We start from the raw sequence: 17,801 nt of genomic DNA, 5'->3' as shown, positions 1-17,801 counted from the left end.
TTTATAATAAATAAAGTTAATAAATTAGACAAATAAACTCAGTTCAATATGTTCGAAAAAAATTTCAGTCAATAATAATGAAATCACCTTCTCCAACATAACAAAAATTATACTGAAATGGTGATATCTCTTGTGAAAGATCTTCCGGAAGGAGAGTACAAATTGCTACGATTCAAGGGACGAAGCGGACAAAGGCCGAAAGAACTAGGTGAAGAAATTATGTTATGTGGGAACAGTTTCACTAGAAATAAAGTTGGTATAATTGCTGTTAAACAAATGAAAGAGAATTCACAAGTTATAAGTAGATACAGTAAAATACTCAAAATCAGAGTAGAGAGTGACAATAGAAGGTGATACAAATGCACAGAGTTAATCTAAGAGAAGATATGATCGAATCAGTAGAATTTTTCAACCTACTCAACTAGAGAGGTCACTGTGTCAAATAGAATACCGTTGGCCCCTTTTCTTATAAGAATTCCGTGGGGTGTGAAATACAAGAAGAGCAGCGTCGAAATTCTTCGACGACAGCCGGGGAGTCATGATAGTTTGACGAGCTCCACGGTAGGAAAATGCCAGTTTGGTGAAAATTGTAACAACTATGCCGGTGTTAAAACACGACAAGCACAATCGTAGGGGTTTTGATTAGAAGGCACATAATGCCGAGAAGAGCGTGGTATCAGTTCTTATATGTAGTGGTATGCAGTTCTTAAAGATGAAGATTGGACGAGACTCTTTGACAAAAGTAACTAGATCAGCCAGCAATACGGCTGCCAAGAGCTCTAATCTTATCAAATCAGACCAAACATGAAGATCGACAAGAGACCGTTTGACAGAAGTGACTATATCAATGATATCAACCATCAGTTTCATCTATCGAAGGTTGGATATCATCATGGCTATGCGGACCCTGTTTGAGGCCGCTCTAAATAGTTCTGCACTACTGCATTCAAACCATTCCCTCAAGTTCTTAAGCCAGGATATAATTCATCTTCCCAAAATATTTAAAGTAATTTTCTAATCTGATATAACTCGGATACTAAATTTCTAAGTTTTTACAGGTTATGCAGCACCTAGTTGTTCGAATATAAGCCACAGCACAGTGAATCCGACTTTACATAATATAGTACTGAAACATTTACTCGACATAGATAAAATTCCATTTTATACAAATTCTCAACCTGTTACCTCGGTTCAAACTTAAAGTAATAAAATATAAACAGCATTATTTGAAATTTCGAGTTGTAGGTATTCGTTTCGATAATCGATTATATTATAAATACGATGACAACTAACATGACTTGTTGTTGTTGAAAAAACTAACCTTAAAGTCAAGGTTATGACCATTATGACGGTTATGTTGATCATGTCTATGTCTATTTATATTGCGTTTGACGACTAAAAATATTACAAAAATGTTTAATATATCCGAAGAAAATCTTCCAGAATGTCTACAAGATGAAAACAGATTAAATGTGCTTTTTGCACCAATTAGAAACAGAAGTGTCAATCCAAAAGATTGGGATAATAAAATATCTTCATGGAAGACCATTATTAAAGCATATTGTGATTCAAATGATATTTATACTTTTACACTCTCTTCTTTGAATGCAGTTTTTGTTAGAAATGGCAGACCACCCTCCTGTCTATCAGAGGTATTTATTATTTATTTAGTAAAATATATAAATGTAAAGTAAAGGCTTTAATTAGTAGGGGTAAAAATTGTACAAAGAAGTGAAAAATTTGTTCACCAGAGGTGAATATATAAGTTGTCATCATTGACTTTTGTATTTATATACCTACCTTCATATGTATTCTGTTTTTAATAAATGATACACTTATTTGGCTTTAACTTATTTAGTACTTATTAATATTGTAGGTGTTATCTGAGATGGAGAGAATTGGTGATATTCAGCCTTTAGAAGTATTTTTAAAAAAGAATAATCATTCATGGACAGGTTGGGCCACAGATTTATTAGTAAAACGTCCATTCATTTGGTCCTTTAATAAAGTAAAATCATCTATGTTTACACAAGGTAATGTATACCATGAACACACATTTTCAGATTATACAATAAACTTAAAATTACAGACATTTTTTATATTACTAAGTACATAATCATTGATTAATCATATATAGATAAGATCATATTATATGGAGATATGAATTTGACCTTTAAATAATGGAAGGTCTGTAATAGAGTCAACCACCAATATTTTCCTGAATGGCATGACATTTATGAATTTGTATTGTCAATGTAAAGTTTTGTTATATGTGGTGGTGGATAGAGGTGAACAGTAGCAAGGTTATACTTTTTATATTTTTACATAATTAAATAATTTATCAGAGCTGGAAATATATCATTTATATCTAACATGTACAAATACAACCCCCAGCCAAATTATTACATGCACTTCTGTTGTTTAATAATTTATTGTTTTATATGAGTTTATATGCAGTACTTTCACATACAAAATATGAAATCTATTTTTATTCAGGAAATTTATTATATATTTAGTATTTGTATTTATTTGTCACATATGGCAACACTGTGTTAATCAATTCTTGCTTGAACATAAACAAGTCTAAACCTGCTCCCATCTTGTTCTTGGGTACTTCAATTGCAGATGTGTCTTTATCGCTTTATGTGTTGTGTTTGTTTATTTAGCAGTTTTATATTAGCAGTTATTGGTTTGTTTCGTGTGCAGAGTTTAAATAACCATTTTGTACGCTTTCATCGTGGATAAAAAACATGATCTTTCACCATGTAAAAAAGCTAAAGTAAAGGTCATTGTGAATGCTAAATTATTTTCAAACTGCAAAATATCACGAAGATTTAAGGTTTCTGAAGCTAGTGTATGACTCATAAAGGAGAAGATTAAATTAGGGGAAGAATTGAGCCCAGAACAAAAGAAAAAATGCTGCAGAAACCTATTTTCACTCAGAGGTCAGAAAGGTCTTTAAAGAAAATTTGCCTGGAAAACAGATTTACTACCACACAATTAATAAAATTGCAATTTAACCAACAGAAAGACCAGCACACAATTTTTTTTCTATTGTTGAAAGGACTGCTTCAATGGTGAAAGCACATTTGAAATTTTGCAGAACAAAGCTCAGTTTGTGTGTTGTCGTCATAAAGACAAGTTTCATCCTGACTGTGTTGTTCAGACTGTGAAGCGCCCTACAAAAGTGATAATTTGGTCAGTCATTAGAGGCAAGAGTACTGGACGTCTGTATGTGGTAAAAGGAATGATGTGGCCAGATCAGTACAAAGATGTCTTGTGAGATTGGCGAATGGATTCAGTGTCCACAGTCATATGAACCCAAACAAACAACGACAACAAGATGTCTTGCAAAGGCTGTTGATTGTGCAGCTCCCAGACTGGTTTCCAAATGGGGAACCATTAATTTTTATGCAAGATTGAGCTTCCTGCCATACAGCATGGTCTGTCAAAGCTTTTTTGGTAAAAGAAAACATCCTTTTGTTGAATTGGCCGGGTAATAGCTCTGATATGAACCTCATAGAAAATTATTGGGAGTTGATGAAAAGGAAAATGGCTAAAGATATTATCACAAACAAAACGCAGGTCTTAAAAAAAATAATTTACAAGTGGAATCATCATCCTCAAATGTAGGAGACGGTACAGGTTTGCATTGACAGTATGCTGCACAGAATTAAAGCACTAATAGCGGCTAAAGGTGCCTCAACAAAATACTAACATTTAATTGTCATTATCTCTGTTTTCTTTCAAGAGTCAATAAATACATATTTCTTTATTAATAATGATGTTTTTTGTAATAAAATATAGACAACTAAATGGACAACCAAACAACATACATTGTTTCTGGTACATTCAAAAAACCTATTTAATATCACCTCATAATTAACATTTTTTATAAAATCTTAAAGTGCATCTAATAATTTGGCCAGGGACTGTATAGTTTATATTTATTATCTTAAATACTTTCATGAAAATATAAAATAAATTATTTACATTTTGGCTACTGTTATTATTAGTACATTTATGTTAAAACCATTACCTAACAGTAACTTGAAAAGAAAATTGTCTTAGTTTAAAAACCAAAAATCTATTTTATTTAAAACTTCCACAGAGAAAATTGTAAAATTTGAATAAGTTGTAAAAAAAATTTCAGCTAAAAATATTGAAAATTGTTAATTTTTTTCTGTAGTGTTCCTTGTCCAGCCTTTTTTTGCTGTATGCAGACAATTTCGGTGCAAATTCATCTGAATTCAAAAATTTTCTTATAGTTTATGCCCTTGACTCGTGATTGAACCAAGGAATTGAGAAAAAAATTAATTTTAAGGTTTTGAAATAAGTTTGAATAAATTTTTGTCTCATATTTTTTAGCATTTTACCGATTCTCATCGTTTTTAAAACATGTTTTTGACGTGACAACGTCTTAAATTAGGTTGTGGCTCGGAGTCATCCATGAAAAAGTGTAACGCCCGCTCACGTCTGTTACAGTGAGTCACCGAACGAGAGAGAGGCCCGCCGGACCGGCGAATGCCTTGCGTCTCTCTCCCACTCAAACATGATCGGTCCGCTGCGCGCGCAGCACTAGAGAATTAGGCGCGTTGAATCGGTGCGTGCTTCCGTGCTTGTGTCTCTGTCTTTCTCGAGCGTTCTTGGCGTTCAAAACACATTACAGCAGAAACACTTCCTTTTATTTCATATTTCTCCTATCATCGTCCTATCCTCAACAAAATCACTCAAATAGAAATTAGTTAAGTTTAAGTTTACATGTACAATGTTTTAGTAAACAAAATATATTTCTATAGTTAAAATTTGTGCAATTCTTATTTTCATTCAATTCCTTGTTCCTATTGTGCAATTTAATAATATTCATATCAATAAATATTCTACCGAGAAAAAGACGTTGTCACGTAAAATCTTCGCCCGTAAAACCGACTTTACAGGCAACCGATTTTTTTTTATATACAATAAGAACAAGTTGACCGATTGAAAATTGCTTCGAAAAAAAATCAAAGAAATCACAAAAAAATAGTATAAATATGAACTGTGTAAAGTTTTAGCAATATCAGTCGATTCATTCTCAAGAAATTATGCTTATCTGATGGAAAAACAAAGTTTCGAGAAAAACGTGTTTAAAAGTTTTTAAACTGACTGGTATTCAAATGTCTATAACTGCGGTAATATTGCTCGAATTTACTTCAAATTTGGTGTGAATACTCTTAAAGTACTAAATTTTAATATGGAGTCAATTTTTTTTTGATTTTTGGAAAATACACGTCTTATGTAACCACTTAATAAATAAACAGCACAAAACATGTTTTTTCGGACCTTATTCTATATGAGCAGATGGCAAAAAACACTTGAGTAGGAGATATGCTAACTTGAAAATTATATAAAATCAAAATTTGACTAATCTTAACTATGTGATACAATTATAATACAATATAAATTAGTTGTAATTTAACACATATTAATTTAATTAATATTGTGAAATTAAACTTATTTTAATTTTACAATATTTATATTCATAATTTATATTTGTTTAAATTTATTCTTGCCAGAAAGATGAATCATATAAATGAAAAACATTTTGTTGAGAAATATTGTTAGAAAATTGTTCAGTTATAATATGATTACAGAAATTTAATACATTCATGCATATATGCATATTCTGCTTATATCCTGTCCTTGTATGTGTGTAGTTGGGATGTTGACTGCGAAACCAAGCCTAATCATATTTGACTTTGATTCTTAAGACAAACATTCAAAAAAGTCTATTAATATTATTGAAATTACTATTATTAGTATTCTACGTTAAAAAATTCTACATTATACAATTGGTAAACTTATATATATATATATATATATATATATATATATATATATATATATATATATATATATAATCGAACACCTCTCTACCCTAAGGTGTGAGGTAAATACAAATACAGGTTACAGATATACATTACATCTCAAATCCAATGAAAATACAGAATTTTTTTTTTTTCTATTCTATTCTGTGCACGAATTTTGTCCATTCTTTCTTGTTTTTTGCCTTATTTTGAGCTTCTGACCATTCCATTCCCCTACTTTTCAAAATCTGCCCTACTTCGTCATCCCAGGTTTTCCGTGGTCTGCCTCTGGTTTTAAACTTTTTCACTTTAGCCTTTCAGACTTGCTTAACGGGTCGGTTGTCGCTCATTCGGCACAGATGACCAAACCATTTTATTTGTTGTATTTCAATAGCGTGTAGTACAGATTCTATGCCCAGTTCCTCTTTAACATCTTCATTTCTTATTTTGTCTCGTTGTGTTATTCCTTTGACTCGTCTTAGATATTTCATATCAATGGCTTGTATCTTGCTTTTTAATTGCTTTGTTAAAACCCAGCTCTCGCTTCCATATATCAAGATTGGTCGGAATACTGTCTTATAAACTGTCATTTTGGTTCTTCTGTTGATTTCAGGTTTACCTATGAATGCTCTTCTAAGATTATGGTACACTTTTGAAGCCCTACTTATTATTTCTGTTATTTCATTCTGCATGGTACCTTCTCTGTCTATTGTAACCCCTAGGTATTTGAATGCATCTACTTGTTCTATGCGTTGTTGGTTAATTTCTATGTTAACATTTCGGTTAGTTTTCGCTATTAGCATCACCTTGGTTTTCTTAACATTAATCTTCATGTTTCTAATTGCCAGCTCATTATTCCATCTATCTATATTTTTCTGGAGGTCTCTCTCGTTGGAAGCGCATAACATGAGATCATCTGCGAATGCACACTCAGCTATACCAACCGGTCGTAGTTTACTATATCCGATATGTACTTTGTGTATACTTGCTTTTGTTTCCTTAATTATGTCGTCAATAATCAATATGAACAGTGTGGGGCTCATAACACCTCCTTGTCTTAGACCCTCGTTTATTGCAAACATCTCTGATTCCAAGTTATCCTTACGCACATAACTCTTGTTATTTTGATACATACTTTTGATAGCACCTGTTAGTTGATGGTCAATATTTCTATTTTGCAGACTTTTCCAAACTGCTTCCTGGGACACTCTGTCAAATGCTTTCTCAATATCTAGAAATGCCATATATATTTCTGTGTTCTTTATTCTAGCTTTCTCAATTATTTGTTTCAATGTAAATATATCGTCTTGCGTACTGTGTCCCTTCCTAAACCCACTTTGTACTTCATCCAGATGTGGTTCAACGATGTGTCTTAATTTCTTTTCTAGGATGCTTTCATATATTTTGGAGACGATACTGAGTAGATTAATTCCTCTATAATTTTCGCAAGAACTTGGGTCTCCTTTCTTAAAGATTGGTAGTATTATGCCAATTCTCCAATCTTCGGGCACTGTACATCGGTTCCAAGCCATGTTCATAATTTTGGTTAAAAATTCAACTCCTTTCGGTCCCATTGTCTTTAACATTTCAGCAGTGATTTTGTCATGACCAGCTGATTTACCTCTCTTTGTATTATTAATTGCTTCTTTGACTTCATCTATTTCAATATCATTTTCTTGTCCATATTCTCCTTCTACTTCTATCATTACAGTTTCCTCTTTCGGTTGTCTTGCTGTTAGGAGTTCGCTGAAGTATTGTCTCCATCTTTCCATAATCTCATTTGGTCTGATAATCAGTGTGCCGTCTTTACGTTTCACCTGTTTCATCGTTGTTTCTTTACCTTTTCTTAGCGTCTTTAGTGCCTTGTAAAACAATTTTTGGTTACCACGACTATCTGCCTCCATCTTCATTCCAAACTCATCCCAGGCTTTCTTCTTCTTCTTCAGTACCATTTCCTTCACCACCTTTCTTTGTCGTTTATATTCTTCGTAACTATTTTCTGTTTTCTTGTTTAAGTATATTTTCCATTTCTGTTTTTTATATTTTATTTGAGCTTTTAATTCATCGTCCCACCATCGTGTTTGCTTCTTATTTCTGTTTACATGGTTTATTCCACATGTTTCTTTTGCTGTCGTCACGATGGTTTCTTTAAATTGTTGCCAAGTTTCCTGTAAGTTGTCAGTACTATGTGCATTCGTTAATTTGGCTAGTTTTTCTTCTATTTTACTTTTGAATATGGCCGCGACTTTTTGGTCATTTAGTTTATAGTTTTTAATATTCTCGTTCACTTTATTATTTTTCGTTCTTTGTTTAGTGGTTTTAGGGGTTTTTTGAGATAATCTTATCTTTGCCATTACCATATAGTGGTCACTATAGATTTCCGGTCCTCTTTTAACTCTGACATCAGTGACCTCTTTCCTAAATTCTCTATTAATTGGTAAACTTAAAAATCATATATCCCTTTTCATATACAATTTTCTAATAGTATCCAGTTTCATATCCATGCATCCAGTGGTTATGTTTTTCCAGTATTATTCAGTTCCGCATCCATTGTTTTTTTTTTACTTTATTTATTTTTGTTTTCTTTTTTTTTTCAATACTTATTTATCTAGTTACATCCAGTCCTTGATATAGTTCTCCCTTTAAACTTTACAGCCTTTTCTGTGCTAGTTGGTCCCCATTTCGACTCATTCTCACGTTTATCTTGTCCTGTATTTGTCTTGTCATGGTTATACCAATTACACTTCCACGTTTCTCCTTCTTACGTCTACATTTTGTGTATGTATGTTCTCATAAATTCCGAACACTGCTCATTCTTCAACCCTCAATTGTGCTTAATCTGTTAGTAGGTTTCACTATTTCCATGCTAGAGAAAATAGCTTATAGGTATCATGATTTCCATATCATAGATACTAACCCTCTGGTAGAATGCATTTAACTTATATAGAAAACATTTCTTAAAACCTTCATTCTCAGAAAGCCACTCAGATTTACCTTGATCAATAGAGTCTTCATCCAAATTAATTAATTATTGGATTAACATCCATGTATTCATCCCTTGTCAAATAAATGTAAAATGTGATTCAGGCACCCATCTTGATAGATGACTAACCTGATAGAAGCACATCTTCATTCAAAGAAAATAACTTGGTATTACATATAGGAGAATGTACTGGCTGATTGGTCAGACGCTTTCAGAATGAAGTGTTAAGTTCCATGGTAGGTTACATCCTCGTCAATCAAAAATATGTCAAGTTCAATAAAAGAAGTGATAACATATTACAGAATTAAATATAATAAAAGGATAAATACGCATCCCAACATATTTGCGACAACTATTTAACAACAACAGTGTTGACAACTACTGCTTAAAGCAGATGGCCTGATAGACACATTATAACATTGTTCAAATTATTGAATTATTTGTACTAATTTTTTTTTAAGTTGTACAAATGTTATGATCTTACAACTATTCCTAATAATTACTGTCCCTTACATGAAATAAACTGATCTTTTATATCAAAACAGATAGATCCTAGTGAGTTGTGGGGAACACCAGGTCATTCTGATCTCAGTCAGTATATGCCACCAGCATTATATATAACTATATGGGTCACATGGAACTTTAGGTCAGGACTGAACAGTATGTTTTCGTTCTAGTTTAATTAATTATTATAAATGAATAACTTAGTTGTTAGTAACACACCCAGCAAGTGGTATCATACATTTGAAAGTTTTTCTATTGTTATCTATTTCTACTGTTATCTATTTTCAGATAAGTCTCAGCAATCCATGGTTATTCTAGAAGTAATTAAATCAAAATGTGATCAGTTGTTAAAATCTGTACCTGACAACTTCAAAAACAAATTAATTAGTTTAAAGGACATATTAGACATTTTGAACAAATCGCCTACATATATTGATGATGTTAAACTCATTCTCCATTACATGTCTAATAATAATTTAGTTGACATCACACATTTAACAAGTAAGAATGAAAACGAGTTAGAAACCACTTTAATCAAATTCACCGATGGTTCAAAAAACAATAGTATTAGTGAACTTGATATTGGAATCTATACTTTAGAACAAAATGAAAAAGTGGTCCTTAAAGGTATAGAGGAAATGGAAGATACCATTGAAAAATGCACCCAAGAAGCAAAGATGCATTTAGCTAAAAATCATAGACAAATGGTAAGTGAGTAACAGTGAGTTGAAATATAAAATTATTTTTTATAATTATATAGGGTGACTTAACTCTTAGGATATAGATTAAGACTAAATAGGCATTGGATCAAATATATCTTAACATACCGTTGTCTGGTCGTGATTATTAATAGTAAACAAACTAAATAGTAAATAAAATAGAACTTTGCGAATTACTGACAATCAATATTTATTTATCTGCACCATATAATAAATAGTTATGTTAAATTATAACAACTAAAATATATTTTTTAAATATATACTACCCAAAATTTGATGGCTTTAGTATACACTTCCACTATTTAGAATAAACTTCTTTTTTTTAAAGAAAGAAGTCTGCAATAGTAGCATACTTGAGCTATTAATACTGAGAACTAGGAATTGTTGTGTTGTAGGTCTCGACAATGAATCTGTCAAAATGTGCCCGAGCTAAGCAAATGGGTTTATATATATATATATATATATATATATATATATATATATATATATATATATATATACTAGTGGCTTGGTTATTATACCACTGATATTATGTTCATACCACTGAAATTATACCTATTAATTAACATTCAATTAACCGCTAATTGGTGCACAATATTTTTCGAACTTGTTTTTTGCTAATTATACTTAAATAAATTTGATGTTTTAGTAACACGTGAACATGCAACATATAATTGACCATGTGATAAACATGGATTCTCTAAATCCAAGCCGCAAACAGACATTTTCTGGCCTTGAGATTTGTTAATGGTCATCACAAATGCTAATCGAATAGGGAATTGAAGCCTTTTGAATGATATTGTGGTATATGTGAGTATCATCATCATCATTTTGGCTTTACCCTGTGTGGGTCCTAGCCTCCCCAAGAATTTTTTTCCAGTCGTCCCTATCCATCGCCTTCCTTTGCCAAGCACGTATTTCCATATTTCTCATATCTTGATCTATGTTATTTGGAATCTTGTTCTGGGTCTTCCTCTTCTTTTTTGACCAATAGGTATATCAAGGAGCGTTTTTCTAGCTGGGTCGGTTTGTTCCATCCGCATTACATGGCCTACCCACCTCAGACGTCCTATCTTAATGTGTTTTACGATATCTGGTTCCTGGTATATTCTATAGAGTTCGAAGTTGTATCGTCTTCTCCAGACACCATGTTTTCATTGATTTTTGTTAAAGTCCAGGTTTCTGAACCATATGTTAAGACTGGGCGTATTATTGTTTTGTAGAGTTTTACTTTTGTATTTCTTGATATAACTGTAGATTTAAAAAGGAGATTAAGCCCAAAATAGCATCTATTAGCCGTGCAAATTCTGCGGTAGTGTCATTTTCAGTATTGACGAGCGTTCCCAGGTATACAAATTCGTTAAGTGCTTCGATGACGTCGCTTTCTATAACAAGTGACCGTAGTATTTGTGGTTGCGTACCTATTTTCATGGATTTCGTTTTATCGGTGTTTATTATTAAACCCATTTTTGTAGCCGCTGCCTTTAGTGCTACGTACGCCTCTCGTGCTGCGTTTTCCGTTCTTAAAACAATATTGATATCATCAGCATATGCTAGGATTTGCACAGATTTGTTATATATTGAACCGGTAGTTGTGATTTGTGACGTATTACTTATATTCTGGATGGGTTCAAATTGCGTAGCAGAATAATTGTTGAACTAATCTTCAACTGAAGATTGTGTGGTGGCATCCCTAGTATATTCAGACAATTTAAAAACTCTGTTGGATAATTTACGGCTTCGTTTTCATTAACAACATTGTCAATTAATTATTAATCGAATTACCGCCAATAAAAATTTATTTATTTACACCATATAAAGTATTGATCAAATGAACAAAAATAATAAAATCACAAAACAGTGTTGATTGATTTTCAATAAATAATGAAATTCATTTCGAATCATTGCTTTGAATTTGATATTTTAATATTGCAACGACTGCAAATAAATTATCATCTAAGTAGAATTTACTATTTTTAATTTTTAATTTTAATATTGAATTAATGCAAAAACTTAAACTTTTTACTTTATTGCAGAGGAAATGTTGAAAAATAGTTTTTTTATTGTAAATAAATAATGTTAAACATTTTAAAATTATTTTTAATTCTAAACATAAATAATTCGGGTAAAAATAAAAATATTTTACTCTCGAGTAAAAATTACATTTTTTAAAATACTCCATATACAACTAATAAAAGTTGATAGCTTATGGTATATAGTATAGTTCAGTATATATAACTGTTTCTATATGAAAATAAAACTGCTTTTACGAGCTTTCTTACAATATCATCATATTTTCTCAAGTTAAGCGAAACGAAAAAAGTAAATAGACATGACGTTGTAAAAGTTTGTTCAATCCACCAGTAACCATTTAGATCAGTACTGTGTACAAGTATACTCGATAATTGCCTTGGAAATAAATAGAAATTTGAATTACAGTATTGTTTTGTTCTAGGCTAAAAGTTGTTTACGGAAAAAACATGGACTAGAAAAATCTCTTGAAAAGAAAGCTAATGCCTTACACAATATCCAAACTCTACTGCATCAAATTCACGAAACTCATAGCAATGCCCATGTTTGGGAATCTTATAAAAATGTACTATCAGCCTTTAATTATACTTTCAAAGAAACTGGACTGTCAGAAGAGACTATAGATGATACTATGATTAAATTAGGAGAGGTAAGTTGCTTCGAAATAATATGCAAACTGTATTTATTGATAATTATTTAATATTATTTGATATTTGGATGACAGACAATATGATATTATTCGTTTTATTATTACTCATTAAAGGTGTTAGATTCATGTATTTACGATTCTTCACCAACATTTCATTTATAGCTCCAAGAGCTTTTCCTTGATCCGCTTTTTCTTTTGCGTTTTCTTTTAGCTTTCACAAGTTTCTTATGTAACTTATTTTTGTTCATCTTTGCGATGTTCTCAAACTGTTTTTACACATGAATTGTAATGAACATTACATTATATATTTGATTTAACTCTTCGACTTCCGATCCGGAAATCATTTTAAAAAAATTCTGAAATAAAAGATGAATGATCTTAACTTGTAAATGTTTATAATTGCTTTATAGGTGGTAATAGGACTTTTCATCAGCCGCCATATTTTTCGTACAGACAGATTTACAATGACTGAATGACTTATACGTACTAGTTTATAAATTTATAAAGAAATATTTAGTAAATAAATATTTTTTATTTAATAAAGAAATAGCATTGTTTATAAAGAAATAAAGGCTTTAGAAAATTTATAAAATAACGTATTGTATTTAAATGATTTAGAGCGTGTATCACTCTTACATATTCCATAACAATACCGCTCCGTTGTTCCTTTTCATACAAGTATCATGATATAGGCGATTAAAAAAATTGATTTGCTAATTGTGGCACTTTATTTTTTTCAATATCTTTCTTTGGTATTTTTTATATTAATTATCTATATTATTTATATCTTAGACAAGACTTGACTGAAGAAAAACCGGCACCAGAAATGTTGATGGTCCAATTTTATTTCTTCGGTAGATTAATATGGTAGTGGATATATATCAATAAATAGATTTTTTCAAAATTTATAATTGAACACTGACATAATGATCACTTTTTGAACATGATTTTATCATTACATATTTTTTAGTAGATCGATATAGTGTTTCAGTAAATCAGTAGATCTACTGAAAAATCAGTAGATCTGGTAAACCTGCGAGAGGTAGTATGGGCAACGTACAGGCACCAAAACATGTTCGAAAAAAATGGCTGACACTATTTTTTGATGAAAATTCCTATACCAATTTGACAGTTGACTTACTTGGCCTGAATCTTATAGGCATCGGCCATGTTGTGAGGTAAAAATTCTGTAAGGTGTTGTACCCTCAAATTGATATTCAATTCTGATCTTTACGTTTAGCTTGATATATTTAATTCTACATGATGTGGCTATGAACTGCTATTAACTCGTTAGTGTTGGTATATTCTTATTGTTGGTTTCTTCTTTCAGCATTGGTAACCAGATTTTGCTGCTTTTCTCTTCATTTAGTAGGATGAGGACTGCTTCTTTGATTTGTCTCGTTTTGATATATGTTTCTTTCGTAACTATTGATGCATCTTTCTATTAGACTCTTTATTCAGTATACCAAGTATGTTTACACATCTGAGATCTATCAAATACTCACACAAGTAGGGATGTGAAGAGAACAATAATACCATATGTAAAAGGCTTATCAGAAAAATTAAAAATGATAGGATATAAATACATCACCTCAAAAACAACATTTATGAATTATACCATGAATAATACATTAAAAACAGAGACTTTGATAGATCTCAGATATGCAAACATGCTTGGGATAATGAACTCAGAGTCCAATGGAAAGATGCATCAAGACTCATGAAAGAAACAGATAGCAAAAAGAGGAAAATCAAAGAAGTAACCCTCATCGTACTTAATGAAAAAAAAATGGGTAGCAAACATTTTATTCACAATTATTCCTTTCTGCACACCTTGAATTTGTTATCAAATAATTCTCAATACATTTTTATCTTCTAGGTGTTGGATAAAAACGAGGACATACAATCTGCTCTATCAAGACCCACCCACGAATTTGACGAAGCAGAACTAGAAGAAGAATTAGCAGATTTATTAAAAGAAGATGAATCTGAAGGCGGTCCTCCGGATGGTGGTGTGAACACTAGCGATTTAGAGGATAAATTAGCGAATTTAAATATTAGTTTACCAGAAATTCCTGATGATAGTCCAAATGTGTCAAGAGAAATTGACGCAAGTAATCTGCAAATTCAATGAAATATTTAGAATGCGGAGTGGTTTATACGAAAAAGTTCCTAGAGGAAAATGAATCATGGCAGCTGGAATTTGAATATGGGAATACAATATCCTTCGACGATTTTGAACATGACTGACTTTTATCGGTACTTGAGAGTCGTGTTTTTTTTTTATTGAAACTTTTATTAATTGTCCTTACACTGTGTTGACATAAGAGATTCAGAATATTTTTTAGAGAGTTTGGTAATGACACATTATTTTCTGGGCTCGTTCGTTGTGAGACTATGGAGGGAGTGGATTGCCAAAAACGCATAAACGCACATTTTTGTGATCATATTTAATATATAAACATTCAAGTTTAATAAAAAAAGACTTTCTCAAAAAGTGTTTCGTTTTAAATGAAATGGTAATAAAGTTAATTTTCCTATTAATTAATATTTTCGTATAATGAATTTGTGATTTTATGTTGAAATTGTTATATATAAAATTGTCAAAATGCAAGTAAAAATATTTGTCTACCTACGTTTCATAGATTACCTGGTCGTAGTTATCTGATAGAACAACGTCAGAAATGTCAACGTAAATCAATGTCAGCCAGATATGTTACAAAAAAATTTAAATTTCTACTCTTGTAGTTGTAAGTAATGAAATATTCAGCCTTTGTTAGCATCTAATCATTATAATAAATTTGCAGTTTTCTCCTAAAATTGTGTCCCTTAGGTTTATGTCGGAATCTCTAACACTATCGTTACACCGCTTTAAAATAACTTTATTTAAACACCAACTTGTTTATAATCGTTTTCATCGTTCTTGGCGTGTGCGTGTAAAAACACTTGCAATAAGTTGTTTCATCTGTCTTTCCTTGTCTAAGCTCGATTCGTTTACCCCCTCCAGTGGCGGAACAAAATGTAGCATGTCAAACGAAATAATAGTTATAAAAGAAAATTATAAATTATTTTTCATTAAATTTCTAATAACGGAATATACGTATAAATTGCGAAGAAGTATTTTTCTAGCTTGCAGTACAATAGGACAGAAAAACGAAAAGTACATTTTAAAAGGATTTTGAAATATACCCAAAAAAGTGTTAATTATTTAACCCACTTTAATTAAAAAATAATACAGATTTTTTAAGTTTTAAGCACTGTAGCGAATTCTGAACTGTTACAACGTACTGACTTTGATTAATTAGCTAATCAGTCAGCGTCTTCACTGGAACTGTCTTCATCATTGGAATCTTCCGCCAAATCTATGATAATCCTACTTTCATTTTCATCATATGTGACCATTTTTGTCCAGTCGTCCTGAATTAATTTTTCAATATGGTTAACACAACTCACCCACACTGCAGGTGTTGCCTCAGCTAATGCATCGCCCCAAACTTTTTTCACTGTTTCATCTCCACATCCATGTTCTCCAATATGACGATCATAGTATTGTTTAGAAATGCCCCAGACCAACTCAATCTGATTATATTGACAGTGATATGGAGGCAATGTCAAAACCTGATGCCCATGTTCTTGGAGTAGCTCGTCTATAACGTACCTGGTATTTTGTGGTTTATTCTGGCGACAAAGACTCAATAGCTCTGTCTTGCCCGAATCGTCGTTAAAAATTATTTTTTTCGCTCGCAACCATTCTTGTAAGTCCGATTTTTTCCAACTGGCATTCGGTAACTTTTCTATTAAAGAGCTATGGTATGAGGCATTATCCATAATAATTAGAGATGGTTCCTCCAACATTGGTATCAGCTTTTCGGAGACCCACTTTTTAAAAGACTCTTTATCCATAGAATCATGATAGTCTGCACTCTTCGATTTCGTAGAAAACAGTAATCCAACATCTTTAACAAATCCTTGCCCACTTCCGGCATGTAAAACAACAAAGCGTTTACCTGTATTTTCGTGTCCTTTTCTGATGCTTTTCACACAGTCATCTTGCCAAGTACGTTTATATGCCCCTTTTAGGAATATCCATGTTTCATCTAAAAAAACGAACTGAAGTGGGCTTGGACTTAAAAAATTTCTCATATAATGCCTCAAAAAATACAGTCGTTTGGAGACAATACATGGTTTCTCACATAGCACTCGTCTACTATTTTCTAGTTTGTATTAAAACCCACAATTTTTCATAAGACGCCACAAACTTGTATCAGAACCGTCATAGACATGCTCGTTTCTTAATTGTGTATTTAGAACTTTAATTGTAATGTGCTCTCCTTTTGCTTTCATGCCATACAGTACATTTCTAATCTCTCCTTTTATAGTATCGCTGACATCATTAGTCTTTTTTTTGTACATTACGTGACTCTCCTGGTGTAGTAAGAGCTGCCCCTGTCTTGTATTCACTCTTTATTCTTGTCACTGTGCGAAGACTGATTTTCAAAGCGTCCGCTACTCGTTCATGTACCGGTGATAACGAAAGCAAAGGTCCGTTGTTTTCTTTTTCTTTTTTAAAATACTCCAATAAATGAACTACACATTGTCGCATTTCTCCTGTTATCGTTTTTCCCTGCATTTTTTTTATTAAATAGAACAATTAGTTATTCACAACAAAAAATAATAAGTAAAACTGTTCGGAACAAATTCCAACAATGACTAAAATCGACTAAAACAACATAAAATATCAATGGTAATTGCTACAATTATAAACCTATTAGCCAGCTCATTCAAGAACAATGCCACAAGTCATTATTGCAATGGGTATCGGGAGAGAGAGAGAGTTAATTTATAATAAACTGGAATTTTGAAGGTGTCGAGAGTATTATTTTATGTAATGGAATTCCACACACTAAGAGCTCAAACTATTAATTAATTAAAAACTGTTTACTTATAAAAACTATTTCATCAGCTACTTCAAACCTGCACAGATCAGGGTAACATGTTAAAAAAAACACGTCACTGCCAGCTATCTGTATTCTTAAAGAGGCCGAACTTATCACCGACACCGTATCGGC

General features: G+C 31.8%; 1 protein-coding gene across 1 annotated transcript; it reads left to right on the top strand.

The window, feature by feature from the left end:
• The first annotated feature begins 1,319 nt into the window (after positions 1-1,319).
• On the top strand, positions 1,320-15,367 carry LOC140432307 (charged multivesicular body protein 7). The gene is made up of 5 exons (XM_072520134.1): positions 1,320-1,652; positions 1,877-2,033; positions 9,622-10,040; positions 12,508-12,732; positions 14,612-15,367. The coding sequence occupies exons 1-5, from the start codon at positions 1,413-1,415 to the stop codon at positions 14,864-14,866; spliced, it is 1,296 nt and encodes a 431-aa protein (XP_072376235.1). The 5' UTR covers positions 1,320-1,412; the 3' UTR covers positions 14,867-15,367.
• Positions 15,368-17,801: the final 2,434 nt, after the last annotated feature.

Source organism: Diabrotica undecimpunctata, chromosome 1 (assembly GCF_040954645.1).
Source record: "Diabrotica undecimpunctata isolate CICGRU chromosome 1, icDiaUnde3, whole genome shotgun sequence".
Taxonomy (NCBI): Eukaryota; Metazoa; Arthropoda; class Insecta; order Coleoptera; family Chrysomelidae; genus Diabrotica; species Diabrotica undecimpunctata.
Note: the sequence above shows the minus strand (reverse complement) of the source record. Positions and strands in the feature narration are given on the sequence as shown.